Below are 14293 nucleotides of genomic sequence, written 5' to 3' on the forward strand. Positions count from 1 at the left end.
ACACACACACACACACACACACAAAATCTGGGGTGAACCAGTCTGGAAGCTGGATGGGGGCGGGGCTTGAAGCGTCTTAAAGGAACAGTCACAAAACCAGCTGCTTTGAAACACACATCAGAAAAAGGGGTGAAAGAGGAGCTGGTAAAGTTAGAATAAGGAGGAATTCAGACCAAAGCACTGCAGTTTCACTTTATAAAGACCCCAACTGAATGATTTAAATGTGAAAAGGATTTAAATGTCTACTTTTGACAATAAAATATATAGTATTTTATTCATTTCCTTTAAAAACAAAACATTACATACAACTAAACAATACAAATAAAATAAAATGAAAGGCAGCAGAAGAAGAAAAAGATCTTATATCTGCTCCTATTTACAAAAAAAATTATATTAATTTCAAACAATAATAAGCCAAATAATAAAACAAAACAAAAAATTTACTCCTCAAACAGTAACTCATACAAATACTAATTAAACAATTTCATATTTCTTTAACAATTTTGCTTTGGTCATTTTTAAAGGAATTAATTGATCCAATGCTTTTATAAATCACACTGACTTGAACTGGTCACTCTGTAAAAACCTGTTTCTAACACTGACCAGTGTCGTGTTGTCATTTGTTTAAGATAAACAACATCACAGCATCACTGCAGATCTCAGAACAACGCTGCAGAAACCAAACACTGAACTGCACGGCTGAGAGACTTGTGAGTAAACGTCATTTTCTAGAACCAGCACCAGTCGTGTTTTAACATTCAGAAGCTATGACACTCATTTAAAAAGGTACTCATTGCAAACTAGTTCACACAGTAGTGGTATCTGTTACTGTACTGCAGCTGTGTAACTACAGCTTTAAAAGGGACAGAAACAGCTGCACWGGATGTTCTGGAAGCAACATCAAGCCAACCCTTTACTGGGAACTTTAACAAAGATCAGTTTTATGGTCATTTAGCACATGTATCATTTCACTGAAACCATGCCAAAGACTTAGATGTTTCTCTCTTTGCAGAATCCCACGGAAATCGTAGCCATCTTGCTCAAACAAGCCTGCATAATGCACAAATTAAATCTTCCTCAAATGAGTGAACTGGCCTCTTCTGTCCAGGACTCAATAGGATGTCTTTGTGGACGTCATATACAGGTAAGAGGTTCAGAGTTTACAGTACACTTCAGTTCTAGGCTTTTTGGACTTGACTTAATGAAAGAGGCAACTTTGTGTGGGATGGTCATWGTTTCTTTTTTTTATTTCCCTGAGATGTGGCATTTGTGATCTACAGAGGAATGTTGGCAGCTTGCTGTGTTTCTTTTTCATCAGGTTTTGAGTGACTCACTGTTTGTCAGAGTACCAAACAYGAACACACTGACCTGCAGAGTCACGGTAAAACAGTAAAACTCCCAGCTGTGAGTGAAACTTGAGGAGAAGCAKCGGCTGAGGTTAAGACAAATGAACGTATTTGGCTCTTTGTTTATGACCCATCTTCTGACTGTGATGGGACCACACCCTCTATGGTCATGGAGAACTTTGATACAGTCATATACGTCATAAGATCTCAATGAGATTCTGATTCTGAGTCATATTGAAGGCCTCATCAAACAAGTTTGCCTTTTTAATGTCGCTTGCAATTAGTACATTTTTTTCAACCACATTTTATACTTTGTGGTCAAAGGAACGCTTACGGTTTTAATCAAATATATTGGCTTTTTGACAGAACTTTAATCTGTGTTTTTTTCTCTCCAACCAGACCTATAAACTTTGTGAGAGGTCAACAAATGGAGTGACAGCGAGAAATTGCAAGCACAAGCACGGGAAGAGAAGGGGAAATCTCTGCAAAGCCAAGCTAATTCTTTCTTSCATGACTGTGTGCTACGAGATCCTGAACTCAAGGACATTACAAAACTAAAAAAAAAAAAAGAAAACCTTCATGTGCTTCTAGTTCTCCTGTACTACGCAGTCCTTTTTTTATTGGATTATGCAGCTAAGAAGAAGCTTCTTCACTCTAAGCTTTCYTGCCAAGTACCGGTATCTCTCTCTTGCAGCTGCTTCGACTGTTKCATGACAACCAACTCTTCAGATAAGAGTATATTAAGACGAACAAAAACGGAAACATTTAAAACTGGACTCTGGCTGAGGACGAACCAACTGCTGTAAATGAATCATAACATGAAGAATTTATGCAAGCATCTCAAGAATGTGTGCAAGGTGCCAGGAAGGATGTGACGGCTTCCGAATGGTTTAAGATGTGAATTGWGCATAGTAATATAAGTTTCTCATGTGCCTGTAAAAAAATGTGTATGCAGACATGGATAAAGCTGTTGTTTTACATTTTTGTTAAAGAAAGAAAACCCTCTAATAGTCACTGAAATAATGTAAAACTGACAACAGTGACGAGAAAAGAAAAATCACTGAAAATGGACAAATGAAAATTGATCATTGGATTTCTATTGTTAAATTACACGGCCTGGCCAAAAAAAAGTCGCCACCTGGATTTAATTAAGCAAATAGGTGCAAGCCTCCTATTGYGTGATTATCTTTCAGTTGGCGACAAGTTATTTAACCCCAACAGGTGCAATGAGATACTTCTCATTTCTTAAACAACCATGTGGAAAGACACATATCGTGGTCATGGAAAAGGCCCATTTGAGAAGGGTCAAATCATTGGCATCAAGCAGAGTAARCATCGTAGATTGCAGAAACTACTAAAATTGTGTTAAGAACTGTCCGTCCGTCTGTTTTCTTCCACTTAGCCGGGATCGGGTCTCGGGGGCAGCAGCCTAAGCAGAGAGACCCAGACTTCCCTCTCCCCAGCCACTTGGGCCAGCTCGTCTCGGGGAATCCCAAGGCGTTCCCAGGCCAGCTGAGAAACATAGTCCCTCCAACGTGTCCTGGGTCTTCCTCTGGGTCTCCTCCCAGTGGGACATGGAGGCATCCAGGAGGCATCCTAACCAGATGAACCACCTCAACTGGCTCCTCTCGATGTGAAGGAGCAGCGACTCTACTCTGAGTCCCTCCTGGATGACTGAGCTTCTCACCCTCTCTCTAAGGGAGAGCCCAGACATCCTGCGAAGAAAACTCATTTCGGCTTCTTGTATCCGCAATCTCGTTCTTTCGGCCACTACCCAAAGCTCGTGACCACAGATGAGGGTAGGAACGTAGACCGACCAGTAAACCAGTGTTAAGAACTGTGCAATGCATTGTTAAAAACTGGAAAGATAGCGGGGACCCATTTACCTTGAGGAAGAAATGAAGAAATGTGGCCGGAAAAAAATCCTGATCRGTTTGGTGAACGTTTGGTGAAATCAAATCAAAGAAAAACAACAGTAGAACTCTGKGATATATTTATCAGGGAATGTAAGAGCATTTTCACRCGCATGATGCGATTGGGACTGAACAGCTGTGTAGCCTCAAGAAAAACAATAATGCTACCTGAAAAAAAGGCTTCAATGCTAGGGAGCATAAAGATTGGACTCTGGAGCAATGGAAGGTCATGGTGGTCTGATGAGTACAGATTTACCCTGTTCCRGAGTGATGGGAACATCAGACCTAGTGTCTACTGTACGAACCTGTGGGGGCAGTGCTATGATGTTGGGTTGCTGCAGTTGGTCAGGTCTAGGTTGGGCAACAGTCTWTGCTCAAAGAATGAGGTCAGCTGACCTGAACATACTGAATGACCAGGTTATTCCATCAATGGATTGTTTCTTCCCTGATGGCATGGCCATGTTCCAAGATGACAATGCCAGAATTCATTGGGCTCTTATTGTGAAAGAGTGGTTTGGGGAGCACRAGACATTTTCACACATGGATTGGATCCACAGAGTCCATTGAGAATGTTTGGGATGTGCTRGAGAAGGTCAGACTCTACCATCATCAATGCAAGATCTTACTGAAACWTTAATGCAACACTGGAAGACATTGAGACATTGAAGTRGTTTATCCAAACAATGCCACAGTGAATGTGTGCTGTAATCAAAGCTAAAGGTGGTCCAATGAAGTATTAGTGTGACTTTTTTTTTTGTCAGGCAGTGTATTTTAGAGAAAAAAATAATCTTGACAGAAATGAAAGTGCCCTGTGAAAAGATGGGAAATAATTTAACTATATGGACGTGTTGCACTATAATCAGCATCACAAGTGTCTTCAGTCTCGTCACAAAGTTACAAAAATCACTTGATTTCAGTGATCACCTAAATAACAATTTTGCACTATAATCAGCATCACAAGTGTCTTCAGTTTCGTCTCAAAGTTACAAAAATCACTTGATTTCAGTGATCACCTAAATAACAATGTCTGGTTTTCATTAGTTTCTTTTCATTAATTGTTTTTTTTATTTGCTTTAGCCTGTTTCAGTGACCTCTGTGGGTTTAGATTTATGCCTGTAAGACTGTAAGCTTCGATTTACTCAGCAAACACTGCTGAGGCATGACCAGGAAATATTAAAAGGTGCTCACATAGTTTTGCTTTCACTTTTACAAATGACCTGACAAGACTTGGTGTACGTCTGTTATCATGATCATCTAGTCAGTTAGTTTAGGCTTTGTGTCAAGTCATCGGTGCTCTCTTCGGTTACATTCTGTTTGATTGATATATTAAAAGCAGATCCCGCCACAGATGAATGACTTCAGCTTATGGGCTTGATTGTGTTTGTGGGAGACATCTAAGAACAGTTTCCCACCATATTTAGTCAGTGCTGTGATTAATGATACCTCCCCATTTAAAAAAAAAAATACAACAACATGAAGACACTCATGTAGCAGGGAAGGCTGATTTCACAACATCAACAGCAGGGCTTTGCCCTTTGGGCCTTCAGCAGTTAATTCTTCATGTCAGGTATATAAGATAAGGACAGATGTATAAAACTTGTACTCAAGCTGTTTTTTATAAGAAATTAAAGGCTTAGCTTTCCTTGTAAGAAAGCAAAATGAATGGTTTGTTAGTGGTTTTTCTTTTAATTTCTCTTGTCATTTAATGACGAGGCATCGATGTTCTGGTCAAACCTGGTGAATGATATGCACAATCCCATGAGTATGATGGTGTATTAGGACCATTTTGCAAATGAAAAACAATACAAAAAACAAACAAAAAAGCAAACAAAAAAATTTTTAAAAGGAGGAGCAAATCTCCGCCAAAAAACTCCGAAATTTTGATATTTCAGAAATTTTCAAGAAAAAACAAGGTAAATTCTCTGAGCTCCAAAAGTCRCAGATTTGCAAGAAACACTCTGAATTTCAATGAATTTCAATTTTAATCATTGACGTGATATCACGTGTCCGCATAGAGTTTTGAAAAAAATTTTTCTGTATACATAATTATTCTGGACGCTCCTATTGCTTCAGTCACTTCTCCATCAGGCCATGCTCAATTGGTTCATAAAATGCATAAAAAAATGCTGAAATCGACTTACACTTATGTTTCAAATTTATGTTTCACACATCACACACTTGGTTTTAAATATTCTGCAATCAGTGTAGAATAATCTAGTCCAGGTTTTTAAACTAGAGCAGATGAAAAAAGCTCAAGGTAGTGAAAACAGGTGGAATCGCATTTTAGCCATTCGTAAACACTTCAGAGATTTTTCTGATAAATTTACAAGGTTTTTTTTTCTTGTAAATTTCTGACTTTACGTCAGCAAATATTTAGTTTAAATGTCGAAACTTTTTCTTTAATCATTTAAATTTTTTTTAGATTTTTTTCTTTCAAATTTACAACTTTTCTACATAAGAGAATCTCGTTTTTTTTTTCCACAAAAAAAAGTTTTTTGGTGGAGATTTGCCCCTCCTTTTTCTTATAAATTTGTACATAAGGCATTGTGAGATCTCATAAGACCTATTTGCTCTATGCTTTTGCTGAGGATGACTCTCAGAAACTACCACACCAAGTCTTAGCTTAGCATCTATAAAACTGACTGAGCTGTGCACTTTTCTGTTGGGTAATGAGTTGTAGATGTGCATGCAATGATTACACTGAGTTTCAATAAAATCCATCCAGCAGTTCTGAAGATATTTTGCTAACCCTACAGACAAAATAAAACTGAGCTCTTGTAACAGGCCCTGCCCCTCCTCTCAGCAAATACTTAGAAACAGATCACAGGTGTCTTCATAGAAGTTTATTGATGGTTGATAAACAGGTTATCAGCTGTTGTCGGTTTAGTCCATGTCTACATTTCAAGTCACGTTTGCTTCTCGAGTACATTTCTAACTTCTCAAAAATAACTCAAATAATGCTTAGCGAGAGTACAAATGACATAAATAAGCAACTGTTCCTCGTGCAAATGAACTCAGAGAAGACAAATAGTTGGATTAAATACTGACTCCTTAAAAACCAACAGACACCCACGTCTGGTCTATTTTTATACAAATTCAGAATAAAAAYGTGAAATCTATTGAATGTTCAAGATAAGAAAAAACAAACAATGCAGTCCTTGATTAATCACTTAAAAATGATATGGAACAAGTAAATAAATAACTTTCATTGTATAAAATAAGACGGAACAAAAAGAACAACGCTACAGTTTGGTGTTACTGGAAAAAAATTACATGTAAAGTGACATTAAAGGGAGCGATAACCAGTCCTAGCTAGTTCATTTTAAGGGCTGGTCCCTTTCAAAATAAAAGTTTAAAAGTTCCAACCTGTTTTGCTTAGAAAAGCACTTTGCCTTCTTCAGTAGTCAAATATATTTTTATTGCACTTCAATAAAAACGCACTCTGAGAGGATGAAGCAAGCAACAAAAACTCTGTTCTGCAGTGAGTTRCACGTTACCTCTTTCTCTTTTTACATTTTACCATTCTGATTATGCATCAGTGCATACCTCAACGGGTCGATGCTGCAAACTGCAGAGAAAATTCAGCAACTGGGTGGAAAACTAAGACGATTTGYATTTGTTTCTGCATCAGCCGGTGTAAATCAGAACAACAAACCTTCAAAGTTTTAAGGAAAAGCCAGACCAGGACTTTAATAAGAACTGTTAACACTTCATCCAAAAATATTGTAGCTAAAGCTCAGCCGCCAGGAAACTGGATCCATGTTCGTGACCAAACATGGAAATTATTCTTTAATAGTCTTAAATGTTTTATCTGCTTTGGTGATTTTTTTTTTCCCAACGCGTACATAAGTGCAGGCCCCTCTATGTTCCCTGACCTCTGACCTCCATCAGATACACATCCTCCGGACCCCGCACTCGCAGCAGAACTTTGCGCTTTCCACGGGGTACTTGGTACCGCAGGCGTGACAGAACTTGCCCTTCATTCCACAGTTGCCAACTTCACTTCCTCCATCTACATCGTTCCTGTAAAGTCGAAAAAAAAAAAAGACAACAAGGAAGCAAGTTAGAAATGTATTCGCACAGAAGTCATTACACTCACTGACGAAGCTGTCTAAACCAGTGGTTCCCAAACTTTTTATCTTCTGACCCACAAAATATCCATGGCAAAAACTTGTGACCCCAAATATTACTGGTCTGAGTACATGAACTTCGTTAATAACCCTAAAAACACAGGCTTTTTGACAATTTAAACAGCTTATACACAAATATAAATACTTACTTTTACTTATTTTGTGTTTTTTAATAATTATAGGGAAAATATTACATCAGCAATTATTTATTACCCTTTAAATTGATTTCTGGAGATTATCCAAGGTGCTTCATGACCCWTAATTGGGTCCCAAGCCCAACTTTGGGAACCAAAGTGCAGTGGTTCCCAAACTTTTCAGCTTTTGACCCACAAAATAACAGTAGCAGAGACCTGTGCTCCCAACTATTTTTGGATGATAAATATTTGTATCAGGTCAACAAAACATGGGCACGGTAACAATATTTTTTATACTACATTTATCAATTTCAAATATACTAACCTCAATCATTTGTAACAACTAAGGCAAAAAATGTAATTAATTCAAAAAATCTTTTCAGGACCCCACCTTGATGTTTCGGGACCCCACTTTGGGTCCCGACCCCAACTTTGGGAAACACTGGTCTAAACAATGACAGGACTTTTGGAGTACTCCACAACTTTCATTCTGCTTCGCCAACTTTGATCTGTTGGGCTTTCTCGCTACTGGAGGAGCATTTTCTGGTTAAGTGTTTCAGCTGATTACAGATGTATGCCATCTTTCCTTTTTAAACATGTTGTCTTCTGCAGTAAAACASTCGAAAAAGACACAATTGTCTTCCTCAGTGGTAAGACTGGTTAAGTTATTCACCATGAAGCTTSAAGTGAGCTAAATGCTACATGTTACAAATATGTTGACAAGTGTCTGATTTAACTAAAGGAAGCTTTCAAACAAACATTAAATGCAATCTGATTAAATTAAATTAATGCATTTGTGAAGTTAATTAACGCAATACTTAAAACAACCACAAGAGGGCAGAGGAGATCRGAAAGGGACCTCTTGTCCTCAGAGAGCCCCGTTCACCTGGATATGTGGGCGTCGGCTTTCTTCTTATTGGCTCCAGCCTGAGAGTTCTTCAAACTTCCGTAGCCGGAGCTCACGACTCGAGCCTTACCTCCCGCACTGACAGAGGGATCAGAGAAAACACAGGAAGGATGATTTGCACAATGTAAACCATGTTAATCTTTTAGTTTATAAACACGGATAACCTTCATTCATGCATCTGAGCAGCATTTACACTCGTGTTTATCAGGTCATTGGTACAATGTTGATCAAAGACTTCATATTTTACAAACACAATAAGAAACTTTAACTTATCAAAAAAAGAAAGAAAATAGCTGGACTTTTCATTCAGAAATCACATGAAGGCAACCGGAAAGCATCTAAGACGAGGTTTGAGGTGTTTTGTTGTCTGTAGTGTATTTATATTTGTGTGTGTGCTCTCACCCAGATGGTGGGCTGGTGAGGCTGGAGGGATTACTCCTGACTGAACCTGCCGAATGAGGGGGAAAAGGAGATGATTAATGCAGAATAATGTGTGAGTTATTGTAGTTCAGATTACAAACTTTGCCTGCGTGTGTGGCAGAAAGCAGCAGACCTGTGTCAGTATTAACTTTTTTTAAAATGCATTTACTGTATACAGAAGGAAATCTTTCATTTCTTTGCAACGTATTGATGACACATCTCTACTTTAACTCCTATTTAACCATAAACAAGTGTTATTCTTTTTTTCTATTGAGCTTTGAGAGTTTATTAAATGTTTTATTTTTAGTACGAGCACAAAACGCTGGAAATTTATCTTCATTTTTCCAGTGAATTTTTGTCACAAATTTATCTTGCAGATGGGGTTGTTTGGATGTTTAGAATATGATGGAAAGAGTTAAAACATCTGTGTAACGTCTGTGAGAAAGAATAAATAAAGCTGTCAGAGTCTTGGCTCTAAAACCCACCGACTCTTATAGCATGGGTCTGCAACATGCAGCTCTGGAGCCACATGTGGCTCTTAAGACTCTCTGCAACGGCTTTGATCCACAAGGACATGCAAATAAATCTTGTTTATATTTTAAACTTCAAGATTAAAGGGTTTTTTTAGGTTTTCCTGTCTAATTTTATGCAATATGTGAATAAAATGTCTGTGACAGAATAATAAAACGTACCAATCAGTTTGTGCTAATAGTTTGTTATCCACTTCATTCATCCATACATCCAGTAAAAGTATGATTTTTTTCTTTCTAAAATCCATCAGAACATATAAAACTTTTAAAACAATTAATTCAAAATGCAAAGACGCACATGTCGTTACACAAATCACTCTGCAGATACTGAGAATCAAGTCAAGTCTTTGAATAAATAAACTGTAATGTTTGCTCTAACTCTATTTTATTATTCCAAAGTGATAAACATATTATTTACAGCAAACATAAAAAATAGAAGCAGGCCTGCATTATTTAATGTGAATAAAAAAATAATGTATTTGTTCCTCTTAACTTTGATCTTCTTTTGTTCCAACGTGCAAAAATGGTAGATTAGTTTGAGACTTATTCATTTCATTTAAAAATAAAACAAATTCTAAATATGATAAACAAATTAAAAAATCATAAACAAAATGAAAGGCAACAGAAAGAATAAAAAAATAAATAAATGCCCCTTTTTCCAAAAAAATTCACTCAAACAAGAGTAATCTTCAAGTCAGTCATCAATGTATCACCTTTTCTTTAATGTCATATTTATTTATGCCTCGACACATTTTATTTACTGAGAAAAAAATATCGGGAAAAGTGGTTCTTTTGATTGTAAAGGTTGAACATCTCTTGATTATTTACATAAAGACAGAAGGAAAAAAAACTCAAGAGGATGYTGAGTCCTGCCAAGTGTCTGTGTGTGCTCTGCTGCCACCTAGTGGACAGATGAGCCAGTTTCATTTAGTTATTAGTTTCAACCTGATCAGGRACATTAAACACGAGTTAATAATAAAACCAGATAAATGTAKTTATCCGATCCTACAAACAGAATGTTTTGACTTTGTCATGAACAGYTCTGTAAGCCTCCCCTCTTCACAAACAGGTGCTGTGTAGGCCGAAGCCTTTAGGCAAGTCAAACGATCTGCCACAAACACAAAGCTGAGWAATGAGAACGTAAATATTACCCTGTGCCAACTGAACAACAGAGCTGTGCTGCCTTACCGGTGGGCTGTCCTCTCTGGGGCAAACGAGACGGAGCTGAGGAAATGGTCTGCACGGCAGGAGAGTTGGCCTTCTTCACAGGGGTAGGAGGCTTGTACTAAAAAACGATAAGAAACGAGTCAGGAATTACTAAAGAATATGACATCATTAGTAATAACCTTACAGCAGTGAAGACGCAACAGTTGCTTTCTGTCACAAAGTCTGTTGGTTCAGCTGAGTGCCTTTATTTAAACGAACATTAAGACTCCTTTATCTTTTTTTGTTTGCACTGTTTGCTTTATAACATATGTGCAGTTTACTTTATCACTAAAAGCTTGAATCCTGTTATTTCCTGCTCCAGTTATTTTAAAGTGTTGTCAGTGTTCACCTTTCAGTTTCACTTTGCTCACTTTGAACTGTTGAACAAAGCAGTGCTTGTTCCAGTGTTTTACGTTGACAATAGATCATTCATCTGCAGTGCTTTCAGTCAATCAAACAGAAACACGTTTACCTGCGACGTGCGCCCGGGAGTCCTCTTGACGTCGCCTGACTTGTTTTTGTTGGGCATGCGGGCCGCCTGCTCCTGGCAGAACTTGATGTGTCTGTCGGCTGCACTCTCGTTGAACCTCCGCTGACAGTAAGGGCACTGGATGTAATCTACAAAAAAAAAAAAAACACCCGACACTTAACAGACAGACCTACCGCCGCTGTTGTTTAAAGATGTGCTCTACTACCTGGATCATATGTAGGGGGAGGAGGCGGGGGGAGGGGTCCCCCATCCTTTATGACCTGAGTAAGGGACTTGGCGGCGCGGATGGTGGCGATGAAGTCCTCGTGCTTCTTGCGCCAGTTGGACTGCTTCTTCGGGRGTTCTGCCTGGCAGGACAACAGAGCACCACGGTCTGTTTTAGTTTCTGGTTAAACATATTAACATGCTAACTGAAGGCCAATAAGCAAGACCTATCTGTGTAGACCTGGGCMCGTATTTATCAAACTTCTTAGAGTGGATTTTTAGACTTAAGTGCTGAAAATTTCTTAGATTTTCTCCTACTCTCAGACTTAAGTTTAAGTGCCAGTTATCAAAATTCTTAAGTCTAAGAATCACTCTTACTCTCAAGAAAAGTTCAGACTGCTCCAGAGGACTCTTAAGTGGTTAAGAGTTGCCACTAGGGGTCTGAGATGGACTGAGGAGACAGAGATTACAGCTGTCCTCCTCCCCACCTGAGTGTWATTCTCAGTTATAAGGTGGRAAACAGGTTTAATCAGAAATACAAAAGAAAGAAAAGTAAAAAAAAATAAATAAATAAATATCAAAAACAAAAAGGATCAGCTTTACGGCACAGCCAGGTGTCACAAATCAGCTCTAAGACTGACACTTAAGAATTACTCCTACACTTCACTTAAAGTTAGACTGAGATGCTTGATAACTGACTTCCACTCTTAGCAACATTCTTAAGAGTAATTCTAAGAAGTTTGATAAATATGGGCCCAGGAGTGCCCAATCCTGGTCCTTGAGGGCCACTGTCCTCAGTTGTTTTTTCTGCTTTGACACACCTGATTTGTATGAATGAGTGATTACCAGACTTCTGCAGAACTTGAAGAGTTGGGATTACTAAAACATGCAGGGTAATGGTCCTCATGGACCAGGATTGGACACCACTTATCTAGACTGTCTTATCTCAKCCTGGAAAATGAATAACTGAAGCCTCCTGATATAAGAGCTAAGGAAWAAAAACCTTCACTGTGACAAAGTKAACCKTATCTAAAGCTGACAGTATGACAGCTTGACTGACTTCCTACTATCTCCTAATAACTACAGGCTCCAACTTCATGACATCTGTCTGAAACAAACATGACTCAGCAATAACYGAGTCCTCCATTTCTGCTTGTGCTCATCTTCATTAGTCAGTGAGTCAAACAGAGGAAGGCTTCTGAAACTTTTCAGATTTAAAACCACAAAATAAAAGCTGAAGAAACTCGTCACTCTGACTATAACTGGTTCGAGTGAATAAACAGTTACTGAATCATTTAACTGTAAACCAATTCCTGCAGGTCTTAAGACTCCCTGCTTGGTGTTTGCTGACCCACATTGGGATCCCGACCCAAACTTTGGGAACCACTGAAATAGAGGAGGACTGCAATACAATACTATAGTTTTACACTTTACATTTCATGAAATGATTATTAAAAAAATATATATTTTTTTTGAAGTTCATATTGAGTGATGTACGTTTATTTAGTAAAACACAGATACTTTATTTCACTTTATATAAGTCACATTTGGAGATATATTTAAGCACTTTACTGAGCTACTAAATGTTCTGTTGAAATGAAGCATCTTTGGTTGTATTTTGGTTAAACTTTCAATACATTTGGGATATTTTCCAGCTGAATTGCAATAAAAAAAGATAGTCTTTGGACCATTTCGTAGTTAGAAATTATGCGCAAAGCGAGCCGACCTCATGCGTTTATCGGGAAAAGGGCTGAGGTTGAAACACCAACATAACTGCACAAATTCAACATTACGCCTTTTTACAGCCCTGATGTTTTTTACTCTAAACTGATTTGTGTTAAACTTTCCTTTAGGATCGTAGATGAGAATTTTCATAAACATCTAAGCTATAAATGTGCTTTTGGAGCTTGTTGAATTTGCACAATTACAAAGGCAATTTGATAAAGCTACCTCAGCATTTACCCAGAGCTAGGCTTCGCGATGTGCATTTGTGCTAAATTTCTAACTACGAAATGGTCAATCTAATAATTCAACACTTTTTAGGAGGTGAAATATAGATATATAATAAAAAAGAATAAAAATGTAAAATAAAATACAGCAAATAAATTTTAAAATAATAATAATAATAAAGCAGAATTCTTAGAGTCCATTATAAGCTGTTTACAGAGAACAGGAAGCAACACTAAAGATAAGTTTCAGCTGACAGTAAATTAGTGTAGTGYGGTCAAACAGGACTAAGACAGACATGATGCAACAAAATTAAGAAACTTTGCTGGATATTTTTACTTGAAATTTTAATTAAAGCAAGAAAGCCATTACTTCCCCATTTTCTGTTAATGCCAGAAATATGAGCAGAATTACTTCCAGACTTTAAAGAAATCAATATAAAGACAGAAACAGTGAGCAAAAGACTCATCAGGGCAAAAGCAGATTATTTGAACTGCTACAAATCATATGTGTGTGTTAGGAAGGGGCAAAAGAACAAAAAAGACAAACGGACTTACTTTCTCTGAGGCTGCTGAGCTTTGAGACTGAAATACAATTGACAGTAATTTACATTTGAAATGAAAGCGTCATCACAAAATCAAATGACTCACATGAAACAACTCCTGTATGAGCCGTTCACCACAGTAAAATTCAATAAGCAGATTCTAACAGCTCATTCCCCTCTGTTATTACAACAAACTTTACATGTTCTTAATGAAACCACTTAACCTCATTCAACACTGTCTAAAACGTTATGCTGCGTTCACACCGAACGCGATTTCAGCTTCAAAATCGCAGCCAACACTGACGTTGGTCGCTTGTGCACTTTGAGGTCAGACGCAGGTCAGTTCTTGAAGCGCTGCACGGCAACAGCCTCCTTGCCCCTCCCTCCTCTGTCGGGCTCTGTTTAATGTCGGACGAGGAAGTGGCTTTGCTTTATTTACAGACAGCAAGTGCATGTCACGTTCATCAGATAATTCAACCCATTCTCACTCCCATGTCGTCACATATTGACGCTTTTCCAAGG

The 14293-nt window shown here is 38.0% G+C and overlaps 1 protein-coding gene across 2 annotated transcripts in view; it reads right to left on the reverse strand.

Moving 5' to 3' along the window:
• Window positions 1–6087: 6087 nt before the first annotated feature.
• zc2hc1a (zinc finger, C2HC-type containing 1A) overlaps window positions 6088–14293 on the reverse strand; it is a 12479-nt gene continuing 4273 nt past the window's right edge. The window contains exons 4-10 of one of the 2 annotated variants that reach the window (XM_014008489.1): window positions 13785–13811; window positions 11282–11423; window positions 11059–11204; window positions 10569–10665; window positions 8833–8878; window positions 8410–8508; window positions 6088–7282 (exon numbers count right to left, since the gene is read on the reverse strand). In XM_014008489.1, coding sequence (XP_013863943.1) covers window positions 7147–7282; window positions 8410–8508; window positions 8833–8878; window positions 10569–10665; window positions 11059–11204; window positions 11282–11423; window positions 13785–13811 — 693 coding nt within the window. In that variant the 3' untranslated portion in view covers window positions 6088–7146. The remainder of the gene's footprint in view (window positions 7283–8409; window positions 8509–8832; window positions 8879–10568; window positions 10666–11058; window positions 11205–11281; window positions 11424–13784; window positions 13812–14293) is intronic. The other variant, XM_014008490.1, reaches the window with a different exon arrangement.

The sequence above is a fragment of the Austrofundulus limnaeus genome, unplaced genomic scaffold, assembly GCF_001266775.1.
Source record: "Austrofundulus limnaeus strain Quisiro unplaced genomic scaffold, Austrofundulus_limnaeus-1.0 Scaffold50, whole genome shotgun sequence".
Classification (NCBI taxonomy): Eukaryota; Metazoa; Chordata; class Actinopteri; order Cyprinodontiformes; family Rivulidae; genus Austrofundulus; species Austrofundulus limnaeus.